Genomic DNA, 17,598 nt, shown 5'->3' with positions numbered 1-17,598 from the left:
GCTTGGTGACTGAAAAAACATAATTTTCATATTATTGGGGAGTACATTACATAAGCATTAAACATACAATATTCTTAAAGTAGCAGTCTACAATGGTCAAGGTAGAAGTCAGCACACTATTCCAGTTAAAGATTCTACAGAGTGGGCTTCTGATGTGATTGAGAGGAAACATGGGAAATGCCTCGTCTCTTCCAAATGACCTAACAGGGGGAATTCTCGGGTTACCACCCGGGTCGCTCTTTTGTTCGGCAGAAAGTATGGTCAAGCCTGGCGCTGGAGGTGCTAAGCTAGTTTAATGCAGTTTGAGTCCCCCGTCAAAGGTTTCCGCTGTCCCCTTGTCACTGTGGGAAAGCCCCATCTGGGTAGCCAGCCAGGAGGAAGGCAACAGTAACACTTAACATTTATTAACTAACTGGCTGTGGTGTTTTTACACTGGTCCTGCTACTGTGCCATTCAGATCCTAGTGGTTATATCAGGGCCAAAATCACAAACACACAGATCTATAATAACCAGATCCAACCACTGAGCTTCAGCCATGTCACTGTTGAAATATATTAAGAACAGCAGCAGGGAAACAAAATGATTGCTCAGGTTTTCTACGATGTGTTAACATCAGAGCTGTGGTTGCGCTGTCTGTGTCAATGGAAAACATGACAGAGGGGACACTGGAACATGGGGCAATAGGGAGGGTGGGGAGTGACAGGCATGTGCTGAAATCCTCAAGATCTGCGAGCAGCAACAACAGCAGCAAGGTCATTGGTAGTTGAAGCGACTCGGTCTCTTTTCCTCTGATCAGAGGAGGGTCTTGACACTCTGGTGCCAATTCATATTCCTATAATGCAGAAAACATCATCTCCGACCGAGGTATTTCTCTGCTGATCAACCAGTTCATGTTAAGTGAAGTGGGTTCACCCTAACCCTGAGACTACACAGGCTAATAATAGCACTGGTTTGAGGGTTATATGGAGTGACCAAAACGATGAACATTAACAATATGAATATGATACGAATTAACCATATGGAAACAGAGGGTTGGAAAGGTGTGATAGAAAATGTATTGATAGTAACAGGTGCAAAGGTGTAAAGATGACCCATTTATTTTGTGTCCATTGTGGTCTAGCTTGTGTTATCGGACATGGGTCACATGACTAGGGTCACATGACTATGGTTCTAGGTGCAGCTATTGAGCACAATGTGAATAGGTCTTTGTTGCTTCACATACCAGGGAGTAAGTAAGTTCCATCACATACCAGGGAGTATAAATATCACCATTTGTGATTTATTACCAGGGGTTTAATATACATCATAATATGAATATTCATACAAGAGCTATTTTTCATGTACAAATTACAAATACATAAACTGGTTTCTCAACTCTTCTGTTTAAATGTACAAAATTTCTCCCACGGCTGTCCCATAGCAGCTTTGCAACCTGGCAAGACTTTTAGACATTGCAGTAAAATGCAGAAAAAGGTTTCATTAAAGTATGAAAAAAATCCAAGCAAAATGTCATATAATTTTTGTTCAAAGAAATAAAACAATATCTCAAGAAAAAAAAAAAAATGGTAGGGAATATGACTGCTCCACAGGGCAGGCAAGAAACAAAATAAAATAAGATATAAAAACCTGCTATTGTCCAATGTCCAAGACACAGAGAAGTAGTTTTGTGTTTGCACTTATCATTAATAGAAAAAAAATGCCTAGAAAAAAAGCTTATTCCAAAGAATTTACATGAAGAAAATTATATTACAGTAGTGTGCATACTGTATGTTTGTGTGAAGCCACGGAGCAAAGATCTTATGGCTGTCCATTCATGACCAGGCAGGCAGTCCTCCACAGCCACCGTACGGGGAGGAGGACTGTGAGGAAGAGGGAGAACGGGGAGAGCAAAGGGACGGCTGGCCTCTTCACTGAATTAAATATCCACACACAAGGCGTTTTGGACTGGGTAGAAAATAAAACGTTGTCCCCCAGTAAGAGTTCATAGGGTTTGTCGTTGCGTTAGGAGAGCGAAAGCTCCTCTAGTGCGCATAAACTCCTTCTAATATAAAAAGTTAAACTTACAAAAAACAAACATACATTTTATACAATGTTGTGTTTCTCCGTCACAAGGCACCACATAGTTGGTTAAATTGGATCTTCATCTCAAGTAAATGATTTTGTTGTTTTGTTTAGTGTGTTTTTATACAGTGCAGAGTATATGGGCTTGGATTAAATAAGTGTGTTTTTAGTGTGTTGGGTGTCCCTCTACTGGCCATGGGGGCTCATTCCCTCTCTGTGTGCGCTGCTGCTGCTGCCCCTTGTTCCCTGGCCACGCAGTAGTTAGGCTGCTCAGAGGGGGTGTATCCCGGCAGGCACACACACTTGTAGGATCCTTCCGTGTTGATACATTTGGCGTTCTTGCAGAGGGACATCCGGTTATTGAGCTCGGAACATTCATTCACATCTGTGAGAGAGAAGAGGGGTATTATGTTAGCACAGTCTACATACACTCAGTGGACAGTATATTAGGCACACCCATCTAGTACCGGGTCGGACCCCCTTTTGCCTCCAGAACAGCCCGAATTCTTCGGGGAATGGAAACATTGCTCAATTGGTATCAAGGGACCTAACGTGCCGTTCTGCACACCACTGTTGTACTGCGCCGTTATTTGCCCTGTTTGTGACCCGCCTGTTATCATGCACGATTCTTGCCATTCTCCTGGACTGCCTCTCACTGGATGTTTTTTGTTTGTCGCCCCCATTCTCGGTAAACCCTACACACATTCTCTAAGACCTAACGCTCAACTGGAGTTGAACATAAAGGGCGTGACCCTTGAGGAAGCTGAACTCTTAGGAGCTCAAGTTGCTGTGAAGATGGGGAGAGGTATGTACTGTATGTCTGTTATAAAAAGATCATCTGCATTTTTGACACCGCTCGACTGTACTTGTTGTTCAGGCTCTGATCCTGTCCCATTAACATGGCCAGGAGCATCAAAGAAAGACCTAGCATAGCTGCAACTGGCTTAAAACAGAGCAGCACGCCCTGCACTTCACTGCACGCACAGACCTAACATCAACAACATGCGTGATAGCCTTTCCTGGTTGAGGGTTGAGGAGAGATTTTCCTTCTAGTCTATTCAGTGTGTGTGTGTGTGTGTGTGTGTCCTCCACCCATGTCTTACCCACACACGCCATGCGGGACATATCCAGGGTGTATCCGTCGAAGCAGTCGCAGGTGTAGCCCTCCTGTACCCGCACGCAGCGCCCGTTCTCACAGCCGTTCAGAATGCCACACTCTTCCGCTCTCAGGCCCTCAAACGCACCGTACGGGTCTGCAGGACGAGGGCAGGGAATGAGGTGTTTCATTAATCCAAGTCAGATGAAGATATAATTCATGATAATGACTTATTTCATGTGTGAATGCGGTGAAATGATGATTTGAAAATCCTCTACATTTAACTAGCTTGACTAGATAAACTAATGAATAATGAATCATCTCTTTTATGTTCTTGGAGGACCTTGGTTACACTGAAAATACAGAAACTGTAACATGCCTACCATCTGTGCCTACCTACTGAAAACAATATGGTCATGGCATGTAGTAATTCTTGTGGACACAAGATGGCAGAAAAGAGCTATCATTGAGAGAATGCTATATCCCCTCTGCATGTTTGAGCTTCATCAGTGTGTTGTACAGTGTGGTGGGTACTGGTTCACTCACTCTCCTCGTCCTCGTACAGGGGCAGGGCACCAGGCTGGTCGGGGCTAGGTTCATAGTCCAGGCTGACCTCATACTCCTGGATGGGCTCAGCCACAAGGGCGTCGCGACCATACGGACGCCCCTGTCCTTCACTCATTGGCACGTTACACATGGAGGCATAGTCCTCTGTGAGAGAAGGGAGATAGACTGAGTCATGGCCCACAGAGAGAGAGAGAGAGAGATAGTCTTCTGAGAGAGAGAGTGACAGAGGGAGAGAGAAGACTGAGACACAGCTCTCTGAAACAGAGACGGAGATGTAGCCCTGTGACCACAGCTGAGATCAGGAGCTAGAGAATGCATGTGATGCTGGGAGCTATTTACAATGTACTCATAAAGACAGAGAACATGACAAAAACCTACTACGTTTGATCAACACAACACGTTTCTGTGATTTATAAGAACTGAAGCGTATTCAAATGTCAACACAAGGTTTTTTCGAAGTAATTACATTGCCATCATCACTTGGCTTAGTAGTCAGGGGATATTTGACTGAACTGAATACTCAGGTTGTGACTAGGGGCCCACTTCCCTCCTGAACGTGGCGTTCAACACACACCACAGCACGGCACCTGCTCTGAGTTCCCTCCTCATTGGTTACTGTACTGTGGGAACCTAAACCAGAGTCTTTCATCTGCACGCCATGGCCAGCCATCCCCTACAGTCCCCTGCTAATCCCACGCACCTGCTTGCCTCTGTTCGCTCCCACAAGAACGTCTACACAGGAAGCGCATCAGAGAGGGACCGCAGAGCGATCTGGATGGGCCTGATGAGAACAAACGACTGTGTGTTCTGTTCTCTCTGCGGAGAGCAGCGGTGAGCTCACACACCTGCATCTCAGTTTCTCAGTAAGGATTAAGGATCCTAGTGGGGACCATGTTGGCCGATGTTGGACAAGAAGTCTTAAGTGGAACACCAAAGGGTGTTCCACGAATCGTTGAAAACCTGACGAGGTGTTCTCTGTTTATAAGTGACCCGGACATTCAACTTTGAAATGGCTAACTTGGATTCCTGTTAATGTTTCTCAATGACTTAACAAAAACTGATTTTATAAAGAGTGTGCAACTGTCATAGCTGTAGGCCTATGTTGCACAGCTGCAACGTTCCTGGAGAGCTCTCGTGACTTAACTGCGCTCACTAGGCTGTCGGTTCAACATCATTCTCACATGAAGCTACGAATTCCTAGTCAAACTGCTGGGAAATCACTCAACATTTAAAAAAACCCAACTCTACCAGTTCCATCTTCCAGTGGGTTGGAATAACAGTCTTATTTTATCGGAGGGAGGGAAATGATCCAGTTCAGAGCCCTGAGGATTGTCCCCACATGTTCCAGTCCACAGGTCCCCATAATGCACACTGCAGCCATCTGCCCTGGCAGCATGATGAGGATATGCATCAGCGACCAGACCTCCCTGCCTAGACACACTCCAGGTATTGGATAAGGGAGGTGGGGAAACAGGAAAGGGGGGGGGGGGGGTAAAGGATAGAAGATCGGCCACAGGCAGGCTAGATCTCAGAGGCTCCAGGAGACAGGAGCATTAGCAGGCAGCTGGCAGACCCCAAGCCTAATGAGGTGTCACTAGTCCTGGGTCTGATGTCTGGGAGGCCCTGGCCCGTCTGGTTTAAGCACTGACCAACATCATCACTCTGAGACCAGCTGAAATATACTGTGTGGGGATCTATATTATATCTCACACGAGACTAGATGAAGAAGAAGCATCTACCTCAAATGAATGACTAACTATTTGAAGAAATGTCTCGTAGATCTCTGAATGTTAAGTTTTCATAGCAGGACAGTGTAAACATAGTGTATTCACTCCAAAGATAATGGATCATAATAGGTAAAGGATAAAGTCATTATAACAGTAGAGTTGATAGATGGACATGAGTGCTGGTGTAGAAGGGCTGTATTTTTGAACCTGTGTTCTTCAGGGGGCAAAGGGCACAGTCCATGCCCCAGGCCTCTCCAAACAGACAGCAGCACTCTGTGAAGGTGGTCTTTCTGTTGGCTAGGGGCTTGGTGCAAGTCCTCCGGGCGCCCGTTACCGTCTGCCAGCAAATACCCTGGTAGTCAGTCTGCACGGAGTGTTGCTCTGCAACAGACACGTTACATCTCAGTCACAATCATTATCTCACTATCGGAGGCACACCATGACATGACAAGGCACACAATCGCCATGAGAAAGACATACACAAAACAACATGTTTCCAAAAACAGAGACAGTATGAGAGGATGCTTATATGTTTGCATCCAGGCTAAATGAGGGTTCTTACCAGCCACTTCAGGGGCGATCACGCAGCGCTTGTTGTCAGAGTCCAACACCATGGGGCGTGTACAGAAACACATGTAGGAGCCCTGTGTGTTCAAACACTCTCCCCCCACACAGCTAGACTCATCATGACACTCGTCAATGTCTGCAGGGGAGGAGAGGAAGGGAGAGAGATGGAGACCAAGATCTCAAGAGGTCCTGTTGGGTGTTCTGTTGTCTCACAGCCCGATTCTCAAGGATTGTCACACACAGGCTGTGGTACAGTAGCACTAACTGCTTTTCATGTGCGTGGACAGTGTAATGACACAGGGCTGTGGAAATGGTATATTAGTAGACTGAGGGCTATTGATTCCAATCTTTTAATTGTCGCAAAAAAAACTGCATGTTGTGAGTAAATCATGTATGTTTGGTGCTGAATTAACACTAACTAATGTGAGTGACCTGCCCACTGACCTCTGCACTGCAGCTTGACCTCGTCGTAGTACAGGCCGGTCTTACAGTAACACTCGTAGCTTCCTGCGCTGTTGAGGCAGAAGCCATCCTTACAGATCTCCTGGCCAAACAACGCACATTCATCTGCATCTGGGAGGGAGAGGACAAGCCCTGTTTCTTAGTAACAGCACACGCACACACACATTTTCAATGCATCTCTTACTATTTAGACAACAATGTAATCATGCAGTTACTTCCCCGCCGAATCTGAGGCAACGCCAATACCCCTCAACGGGAACATACATGTCCAGTTGTCAAACAGTCTCTACTCTTTATGTTTACAGGAAGGGGAGACCAACTCAACGCTTTAACGAGATGAAATCCGGAGAGGCGTAGAGAAAACCTCCATCAACAAACAGGTCTGCGTTACAGTACTCTACTCTTCCTTCGGTTGAGCGTTGGTGTTTGCAACCGAGACCAATAATCGGCCGTGCAAACAGGTTGACTAATCGAAGACATATCCAGACTGATGCTCAGGAAATGTGTCTGGCAACACGCCTTCCCAGCCCGTCTCTGTCTGTCTCGCTCTCGGAATACACCACATTCACTTGCTGCCAGCCCCTCTCGACCAGAATCCCCTTGCTGTAATAAATGACATGATTGAATTAAGGCTGTTGGTTCGATGAATTAGCTTTCGCGCCAGGTGAACAATCTAGGCTTGAAGGGGCTGGGAGAGGGAGAGGGAGAGAAAGAGAGAAAAACAGGAGAGAGGGGAGAGGGGAAGATATGCTAGGAGGAGAACATGTGGAGGTCACATGTCTCCAGACATCTAAGGCTGGTATTTCTGCTCTGTGACTCCAAGGCTGAGTGACAGAAACCACAGACAGAGACACACACACATAAACAAACACTTACACGATAAGAGCACAGACACAGGCCTGAGAGAGAGGCAGCGGTGACGAGACTAATAGCAGCATCTCAAGAGTTCAGCAAGGCCATTCAAAATCGTGGGTTTGTTGCGACCTCATTATCGGATTCATGAGGCTCTCACAGCGTTCTCTGAACACTACTGTTGTGAGCCAAGGCTCCGTTCAGCCTATGCTGGGTCTCTGAGTTCACATACCTTTATAGCTCTCGGCTGCGGTCACTCCAAACACAGCGTCACCAGTGGGGACACTGCCTCTCCCAGCTGGACACATCTGGGAAAACTGATCTGTCGAAAGAGATAGACAAGAAAATGTGTAATAAGTAGTGCGTGTGTGTGTGGATATAATACGTGTGTCTGTGTGTTCATGTGTGTGCTTCCTCACCAGTGCCATGGACGGGGCAGGGGTGCACCTCACAGTTGTCCCCCCAGCCTGCTCCCAGTGTACAGCAGCACTCCTCCATGGTGACACTGCTGGTCAGCACGTTCTCACACAGGTTCTCATCGTTGAGGTTGTAGTAACACTCCTTCCTCTCTACTGACGAGGCTGGGGAAAACAGGGGAGAAGAAATACGAGGACACATGAATAGATTAGTGTTCGGTAATATATTCAGTTGAGGGTGTGAAGGAGTAACGTTTTTTTTTTAGTGCTAAAAATGGGTTAACCCAGGAGGAATGAGTCTCTCTCGTAAACTGAGACAATTACAGCCTGCTGGAGAGATGGGCCACGTGATGACTGTGATCTGGGTCTTCACACTACTTTAATGATATACCTGGAGAGAAGAGAACAACCTCCCCCCCTTCCCATCTCCACCTCCTCTCCTTGGTTTCCCCTAAACCCTCCACATGCACGTACGCACACGAACACACACACACACGCGCACGCGCACGCGCACACGCACACGCACACACACACACACACACACACACACACACACACACACACACACACACACACACACAGCGGTGTCTTTATCACAGTTTTGTGATCTGTGAATGCCTCCGATAATTATAGATTACTAGAGATTCGCATCCAATTGCCCATTCTCAGAAAAACACAGCTTTTATTGCTACAACATGGAAATGGCTTTTTTACATTCTTCTAAAGCAATCCTACTATTATGTAACGTCTGCGGTTGTGAGCACAGAGCATGCTCTAATTCCTAACATTATATAATGAGAAACTATCCTCCTTAAATATTTGGGAGTGTTCTCAGAGGTGAGAGAACATACTTGAGGTCAGCGGGGTAAGTCTGACAAGGAGCCTAGGTTAATGTTGAGCTTTGGGACCTAAAGCCCTGTATTATACAGTATATCCACCAGACAGACAAGACACACAGTTGGCTCTGCTTCTCATTAGGGTTTAACACTCAGGCAAAGACAAAGGAGGCCCCTAACCCGCGGCTGTGTTGTTAAACAGAGCCAGGCCCCCTCATTCATCAGAGCACCACTCCACTCAAATGAAACTCCAAGCTATTAAAGGCTATTTAAAATGAAACATTTAAACTGTGCTTTATATAAACTAGGGGTCTTCATTTGTCTTCAGGCAATGTGTGGGTCACCTGTGGGAGCGGGACTGCACTTGGCGGTCATCTGGTTGTACTCCTGGTCCTCGTCGGGGCACATACACAGGAACGAGCCCTCCACGTTCTCACACAGGGCCTCGCCACACACACCGCTCAGCAAATCACACTCATTCACATCTGCAGGGAGAACACAACACCTTGGTTAGCGGTTAGCACTAATGAGCATGGTTAGCAACCTCGCAGGATGCATCTTGTTTATATAATGTCTCACATATGTGGCATGTGTGGTTTCATTCACAAGACAAGTAGCTAATAAAGATACATTAAGATACTAAGTGGTGTACTGTATGGGGAGCTGGTGATATACTCTTGGAAATAGATTTTTCTTAAACAAAACACTCAATGTTTTCAAAATCACTGAATAGGCCTATACATTGAGGAAGAAAAACACTCAAATATCTATTTCACACTCCAGTAACATGTCTGTTTTCCTTTGACCTGGCTGTGGTTATAGCTGTGCATCCATCCATGTATGTCTCTCCAGGTATGAACGGACGTGAAGAGAAAACACATACATCAACACCGACGTGGAGCTTAATATAAAAAGACAACAAAGTCTCGTGGTTCCGACGTGCTCTGAACTGCTCTGCATTCCCAACACGCTGTCCAATACTTCACACTGGGGTGTGGGCCAGTTTGTCAATGAGCTAGAAAGTGTTAAGGAGAGGGCGGGGAGGAAGAGAGTGGGTGCGTCGCAATAGGGGAGCACTAAAAAGGGGAGAGGTCCAGAATGACAATGGAAAAGGCAGATTTTTCTTCATAGGATAATATATTTCAATATATTTCACGGCCTTTCCTGCTCAGCAGAATGGGACTACCATTTGGAGGAAAATTTGTTTTCCATTTCAGTGGATTCTGTCCTCATGCATCTGTGACTCCTTTCAGGAAACTAGGTGTATGTCGCGGGTCACTACTTCACAGGAGGCATTTGAACGTAACATTTAAAATAAAATAAATCTAAATGCATTCTATGCCAGAAATTCCTTCTGGAACTTGTGAACTTTCATGTGCCTTAATAACAAACGTGTATGCCATCTGTAAATATGAATAACATTGTTAAATTATGAGCCTAGTTGGTTTAGCCACAAAAAAAGACAGGAACCTTCCTTCTAGCCATGATTGGCTAAGATAATGGATGGGCTGGACATGCCGAGAGAAGAGTTCGGATTCCATGTAGCGTGCTTCTGTCTTTCACATGATCTGCTCAGTATGTGTAGGTAATCCTTTCTAACGCAGCTTTTATGAAAGATATCACGAAGAACTGTGATAATGTTGCTAATGCTCTCCACTTTCTGGAGGACCGAGTTTTGAAATCTGTGGAATGCTCGTTGGAAGCTAAGGAGACGTAGAAAATTCAGGCGTTTGATTTTGCGGAGGGAGTCTTAAAGAGAACACACAAAGGCTGTTGTATAAAACACCTGTCTCCGGATTACATCTTCAAACTAAGGGCAACCATGGCATCCGTGACAGAGAGGGAGAAGCGTTCATCCATGTATACGGGTAAGAGAGTCTAGCTAGCTACATTTTCAAATATTGTCAGAAAGTCATTTTCATTGCAAGTTAAAGCGTACTGTTAGCTAGCTAGCTAACGTTAGCTGGCTGGCTGGCTCGCTAGCTAACGTTACATGTATGATCTGTTTAGTAATATTATTCGAATCTCAGAACCATTTGCATTGCCAGTTATAGCCTAACGTTAGCTAGCTAGCTAACATTGAACCTAGTTGGTTAGCTTTAGCTACCTGTAGTTTCATGCAGGGTAGTAATGTTATGCGTTTGGATTATGGTTCATTGTTTAGATAGCTAGCTAGCTAGCTAGCTACATGTTTAAACAAAAAACTCCACTATGCAAGTAACCATTTCACTGTACCGTTTACAACTACTGTATCCTGTGCATGTGACAAATAAATATTGATTTTATTTTATATAGTGTGTGTTTACCAGAGACGGTAATGTGAAGAACAAAATGACCTGCACCAAAGTCAAATTAGGATATAATGTTAGGCCAACAAGACAGAGTCCAAGTTCAAAAATTCTCCAGTAGAATGCCCTACTTTTATTTCATTACACTCACAAACGTAAGCTATTTTCTGTAATTAGCTCACCATTAACTTGTAAATAATGATCTTGTTGTGAGTATATTTTCCTGTAATAATGAATACAAATTAGCTAAAGTTAAGACATTGTCAGCAATATGATATGGCCATTATTTGAACTGGCTAGCAAGCTAACATAACAAGCTAGATACTGACCAAAATATTGTGTAGAAAGTTGCTTTTAGTTACCTGGTTTGCTAGATTGACACACACAAAATTCATTTTTAAACAGGTGGGTTTATTGGTGTTAAAATACGCCGGTCATGCTATTTTGAACCACCAGGCTACTGATGTCATGCAGCCTGTAGTTTTTGTGTTTGTACTTTTTCCTAACGACAAGTTTTATGTCGGACAACAATAGAATGTTCACGATGTCACTGCGGCAACTGTCTACAGACATGTCGATAGACGTAGTATAAACCAGCCTTTAGTCTTGAAATCTTTGGTTATTTAGTACACTACCATACTCACTCTGCTTAGCCCCGCATGTGAATCCTTAAAGAGATGGGTGGGGCTAAGGCTTAAGAGGGTTTGAACAATGCTGAATGGGTGTAGACAAAGAAGAGCTCACCAGTAGGTGTACCTAAACATTCAAGGGCCATTTTCTCAAAAGTGGGGTTTCAAGTTTATCAACTTTCAAAGCAGAATTACTTTCCCAATTGTTCCTCAACTGCAGTGTATGATTTACAATTTTCTAGCCCGGAGTCAATTTTATCCAATGTAAAAAAAAAACTACATTTAAAATGTTGCTATATAAGACCGAATCGAGCCGGTCGATCACATTTAGGTTTACATACCACAATTTGGCTATATAGTACATCTCTACTGCCCAGCCAATGGAAATGATGTTTTCATGTGTAAACGTAGAGAAATGCTGAGTTACAGTATAGTACAGATAGGTTAGTTAGGAGAAGGATTTAACCTTGGCTCTATTTCCATGGCTATATACAACTTATTTTTATGCACGCAGAGGCAAACATGCTTTCCTGCGTAGTTAACTTTATTGTTGTTAATTCAGTATGTGACTGGGCAGAAATAGCCAGTCGCAAGAGCCATAGAGACTGTATCATAGTTTGATTCAGAGCACAGATGGCTTGGCATACCCTTCCACAATGACCGCCACCGCATATATCTGCTGCCACGGATTGGAAAGCTCATTAACGGCCAGGTACACAATGCAGGAAGCAGACAAAAATAAAAAATAAAAAGTCCCTCCTCCTCTAGTTATAACCCTTCCTCAATGCTCAGCTCAAAGCGCACCGCTACTGAGGAGAATCTATAATTCATTAGCTGACATTAAAACCTGCTGCTGCTTTTCTGGTAGTAGCCCGCACCGCAGTGCCCTCATTAAAAGCCAGTCTGTCTGGCGTGACCCTGAAGCACCTTGTTCGCCTTGCACAGTCACCATCTGGGTTCAGCCCCAACCGGTACCCCAACCCCTACCCCTACCCCTACCCCTACCCCAACCCCTACCCCAACCCCAACCCAGCAGAATGAGAAAAAGCTGGTTGAATCTTGATCTTGATCAACGTTGCAGCTGGACTAGAGGGAGAGAGAGGGAGTACTGTCCATGAAACGTGTCACTTAAATCACTTGACAGTGAGAGAGAGTTCCGTTCAATGACCTGAACTGTGAAAGGAAAGGACACAGACAGATAAGCTACGTTGTCTGATTCCCAGTCTGAAGAATATGTACCAAACAGCACTGAATCACAACACAAAGTCATTCAACTCCAAAACAGCCTCTTCATCTGGGAAGCAGCAAACAATCCCAGAGGCTCAGAGGTTCATCTGTAACCAGAGACAGGGAGAGGAGCGGGGGGAGAGGAGGGGTTGGTTGTGGACTACTTCCAATAGTTTTGGGGGGTGGGGAAAGTGAGCCCATCTGTGCAAGACACAGCAGAATGATGGGCTGGCAGGAGAATGGAGGCAGCTGGCTGTACAGGGCTGGGGTGGGACCAACTAACACTTGCCAAGGTACAGATGGAGAGTGTGTGTTTGAGAGAAAGAAAGCAAGAGAGACCATACGTGTAAGTTTGCATGACTGTGTGTGTGTGTGTTTGTTGCGTGGAGTGCATGTATGTGTGTGTTTGCGTGCGTGCGTGCGTGCGTGCGTGCGTGCGTGTGTGTGTGTGTGTGTGTGTGTATGTGCGCACAGGTCAGAGGAGAGATCTGGCTGGAGGAAGTGTTCTATCAGCTTCAATAGGGGAGTGCCTGCGACCCACTTTCAGGGCTCTGACAGGCCTTCCTGTAGGAGGAACATTTAAAAGATGGAAACTGCATGGGCCCCGTTAAGAAAACCACCAAGAAAAAACAAGCTCCAATTCTTCACCTTGTCCCAAAACATGAACTCACTGACTCTCTATCTGATTGCGATCCCCCCACTCACCCAAACCCCCTCAAACTATGAGAATGAAATTGAAAGCTGCAAACAAAATGGCATTCTTCTGATTGAGTGAGAACTGGCTTTCTTTGGGTCTGCGTAAGAACGCCCTCAATGCCCACTGGCTTGGCTGAGGAAGACATTAATCCAGGACGCTGGTTTGATTTGGTGGCAGGGATGGACTTTCTGACAGAACACTCTCACCTTTTCTCACTGCACCCCGAGGCTGAAATGAAAGCCACGCATCATTGACAGTTAGCGGTGCCACCACAGCCCAGCCCTGACCGGAAAAAGCTATTGACTGAGAAATAACCTGGTCGACCACACATGCAGTATATTACATCAAGAAAGAAAATTGAGTGTAACCTACACTGAGTGTACAAAACATTATGAACACTTGCTCTTTCCATGACATAGACTGACCAGGTGAAAGCTGTGATCCCTTATTGATGTCACTTGTTAAAGCCACTTCAATCAGTGTAGATGAAGGGGAGGAGACAGGTCAAAGAAGGATGTTTAAGCCTTGAGATAACTGAGACATGGATTGTGTATGTGTGCCATTCAGAGGGTGCATGGGCAAGGCAAAAGATTGAAGTGCCTTTGAACGAGGTATGGTAGTAGGTGCCAGGCTAAAAACTGTACCCCTGCTGGGTTTTTCACGCTCAACAGTTTCCTGTGTGTATCAAGAATGGTCCACCACTCAAAGGACATCCAGCCAACTTGACAGAAGTGTGGGAAGCATTGGAGTCAACATGGGGCAGCATCCCTGTGGAACGCTTTCAACACCTTCTAGAGTCCATGCCCCAACACATTTAGGCTATTCTGAGGGCAAAAGGAGGGGGTGCAACTCAATATTAGGGAGGTGTTCTTAATGTTTTGTCCATCCAGTGAATAGATCGTCTTCAGACAGCTCCAGTCTTGAAACAAATCAAATCAAAAGGCGAAAATGCAAATACAAATCTCTGTCTAATAGTCAATCTTTCTCTTCAGTGGGGATAAGTAGACAGGAACCAGAGGCCCGGACTCCGACAGGAAGACAGACAGCTGCCATACAGCTTCATGGCTCCGGCTCCATTACTTTCACTGCAGCGGCGTATGTGTGCCACTGTGTGTGTGCCACTGTGTGTGTGCCCATGTGTGCGCCAGTGTGTGGGAGACAGCTTGGCTAAGAGTCTAAGCTCCGGTGCCTTTCCAATCCCAGGGTCTGAGGAGCACTGCAGACACGGTGGGGATATGTCTAAAACATCACAGAGAACGTGCGCTACACCTTCAAATTGAATGAAAATAAATGGTCACATTAATCAAGCGTCTGCCATCTTTTTCTCCTGCAGAGAGGGAAACTACTGTCCACATTTGAGAGGACAGGGGTATTTAAAGTCCCATCAATCTGCCTCAATATGGCCCACACCACATCATTACATTCAAGTCTTTCATGACATATGATTTAATGTCTACAATGCTTATACTATCTTTAAGAGAACCGTGAAGCATGACGCATACGTGTCTAGCACTGCCACCACCAACAAATAGCTGTCAGGAAAATACACTCAATCATACTTCCTATTGCTTTGCATGGACCACTTCCTGTCTATAATTGGCAAAACGGCTACAGCAGTTGTCACTGAATCAGAAAATAAATCTCATTTTAAGATTAAAAGGTTACTGCCGGTATTCTAGGTCGGCAGATTCAGCCATGGCAGACTACCCAGCGTCTCCATAATAGGGGTGAGCTGTCATTCTGTCGCCATGACAACCCCGCTGAAGTTCTCAAGACGGGAGCAGAAGTTTTAGCCGTCAAAGGCTCGCCGTTTGGTTTTGAGAGTGTTCCAGTGCTTTCAGCAGGACCCTAACAAGGAAAGCCTTGTAACTTCCTTGTAAAGAATGAGCACCTATATCATCAAAGCGCACACATGCACTGACATGAAATAGGTGCTTCTGAGAATCTGACCAAAAATATATCAAATGGTAGACCATAATGTCATTGAAAATTTAAGTCAAAGCAGGTGCCAACTGTTCAGTATATTCTAGCACATACTGTCGATGTACTAAAGACTATACCATATGGTCTCTATGAAGAAGCAGACCTATCCTTGCCCATGTCATACACTACTGTCTTCATTCCTTCCCTGTAACCCCCTCCCCCTCCCCAGACACCCAACCACCCCCCAACACCCACACCCATCTAATTCTTACTATTCTTGTGAGGACTTTTTGGGGAGCAACAATTGATTCCTATTCAAAAACCTATTTTCCCTAACTACTAACTCTAACCCTTACCTTAACCCCTAACCCTAACTCCTAACCATAATTCTAACCCTAACCCCTAAGCCTAAAATAGCCTTTTTACAAGTGAGGACCTGCCAAATGTCCTCACTTCTCTGAATTTTTGTTTAATTACTATTCTTTGGTACTACAAGTAAAGTAAAGTACACACACACACACACCACTCCTACTCACCCACACAGCCGAGGCCCTCCATGGACTCCTGGTAGCCCCGGTCACACAGGCAGCGGAAGGAACCGACCGTGTTCTCACAGAAGCCGTGGTTACCACACACCGTGGCGTTGACGTTGCACTCGTCAATATCTGCAAAACGAGGAGGAGAAGGGTCAAGGGCTAGTTAGCCACTGTTCTTTACAGTCTCCGTGGCAAAGGTGGTCCCACAATTAGGACCAGTTGACCCACAGAACAGCACCCACTGAGCTGCAGTGGAACTAGTCTCAGGTTTGAAGCACATCTCTCATTGGTGCCATTGCGATGAGTATGAGCATCCAGAGTTCAAGCTGACAATGTGTCCGGAGTTGAGGCAAATCAGAAAAGTGCAGCATACCACGAACACACAGAGGCAAGGGCTAAATAAACAAAAGGCAGATCCATACACTGAAAAAAAGTGTGTGTGTGTGTGCGTGCGTGTGTGCGTGCGTGTGCGTGCGTATGTGTGTGTGTGCGTGCGTGCGTGTGCGTGCGCGTGTGTGCGTGCGTGCACATGAGACTCCACACCCTGCAAAGACTATAATAAAAATGCTCAAATATTAACACGAGGGAAATCATGGAGAGTGATAGACAAAACACTTCACACACACAAACATCCTCTTGGCTGAGGTGAGCAAACAGAGCACTCTAAACTGTAGCTGGAACACTGTGTAACCCAAACAGTCCAAACGACCGCCTGACCCCCAAAACAAGCAAACGCAACAGATGTAATGTTGCTGCCTCACGACAGATGCTCAGAGTGAGTTACTATGGTCAATGAGGAACCTGTTCTGTGGAGTTAATTCGTAGAGAACCAGCTGGACCAAAGAGACAGTACAACTCCGTTAGAACACCCACCCCCCCCCCCCCCCCCCCATACATGTACTGGGGTCAAGTCAAGTTGACTCTTTGTGGTGATCAGTGTCTATTACAAAGCAGAGGTGATAGGACGGAACATACATGTTTGAAGATGGATGGGGAACAGCATGGAAAGGCGTATTGATGGGTGAGGGAGTAAGGTGAGTTTGGATGGATGGATGGATGGATGGATGAAAGGATGGATGGATGGAGGAGGGTAAGATGAGATACATTGATGGGTAGAAGAGAAGCACAAAGTAAGACACTTGATTGGCACATGAGCATTTCAAAGAATTGGATGGGGCCACAGCTGAAGCAACGGAAAGTTGGCATGGATGTGGTTTCCTTTTTGATGCCCCCATGATGCTGACTCACCAACACAGATGCCTTCTGGGCCACGGTCGTGTCCGGGGGGGCAGTCCACCACACACCTATAGGAGCCCTCTGTGTTCTCACAGAGCCACGCGCCACAGATACTCTGGCCCAACTCTGCACACTCATCGATATCTGGGAGAGCACAGCACCACAGTACCCCAGTCAACACTCAGCTAAACACCTGTATGCCCCACTGAAGTGAACACAGTAGCGATGCTTGAATTGCAGTCCTCGGGATATCATGATTGGTATAGAGAATGATGGGATATGTAGTTGTGTGACAGAGTGTTACCAACCCAGGCATGTGTCGGTGTCTGGCTGCAGGCGGTAGCCAGTGTCACACTGGCATCTGTAGGAACCCTGGCTGTTCTCACAGGAGCCGCCAACACACCTGGCGTCATCCGAGCACTCATCCACATCTGCAAAGAAACACACAGTCACGCTCGGCATACCTTTGACTTTGACG

The 17,598-nt window shown here is 45.7% G+C and overlaps 1 protein-coding gene across 7 annotated transcripts in view; it reads right to left on the bottom strand.

The window, feature by feature from the left end:
* Window positions 1-1,257: 1,257 nt before the first annotated feature.
* The window catches only part of LOC139570847 (latent-transforming growth factor beta-binding protein 1-like), a 116,158-nt gene continuing 99,817 nt past the window's right edge, over window positions 1,258-17,598 (bottom strand). For 5 of the 7 annotated variants that reach the window (XM_071393121.1, XM_071393123.1, XM_071393122.1 and 2 more), the window contains 12 exons: window positions 17,429-17,551; window positions 17,133-17,264; window positions 15,885-16,013; window positions 8,929-9,069; window positions 7,752-7,913; window positions 7,565-7,654; window positions 6,463-6,591; window positions 6,014-6,154; window positions 5,659-5,832; window positions 3,704-3,868; window positions 3,165-3,314; window positions 1,258-2,446 (listed from right to left, as the gene is read on the bottom strand). In XM_071393121.1, the coding sequence (XP_071249222.1) occupies window positions 2,265-2,446; window positions 3,165-3,314; window positions 3,704-3,868; window positions 5,659-5,832; window positions 6,014-6,154; window positions 6,463-6,591; window positions 7,565-7,654; window positions 7,752-7,913; window positions 8,929-9,069; window positions 15,885-16,013; window positions 17,133-17,264; window positions 17,429-17,551 (1,718 nt within the window). In that variant the 3' untranslated portion in view covers window positions 1,258-2,264. The remainder of the gene's footprint in view (window positions 2,447-3,164; window positions 3,315-3,703; window positions 3,869-5,658; window positions 5,833-6,013; window positions 6,155-6,462; window positions 6,592-7,564; window positions 7,655-7,751; window positions 7,914-8,928; window positions 9,070-15,884; window positions 16,014-17,132; window positions 17,265-17,428; window positions 17,552-17,598) is intronic. The other 2 variants (XM_071393126.1, XM_071393127.1) reach the window with 1 other exon arrangement.

Source organism: Salvelinus alpinus, chromosome 3 (genome assembly GCF_045679555.1).
Source record: "Salvelinus alpinus chromosome 3, SLU_Salpinus.1, whole genome shotgun sequence".
NCBI lineage: Eukaryota > Metazoa > Chordata > Actinopteri > Salmoniformes > Salmonidae > Salvelinus > Salvelinus alpinus.
This window is presented reverse-complemented; position numbering and strand designations above follow the sequence as displayed.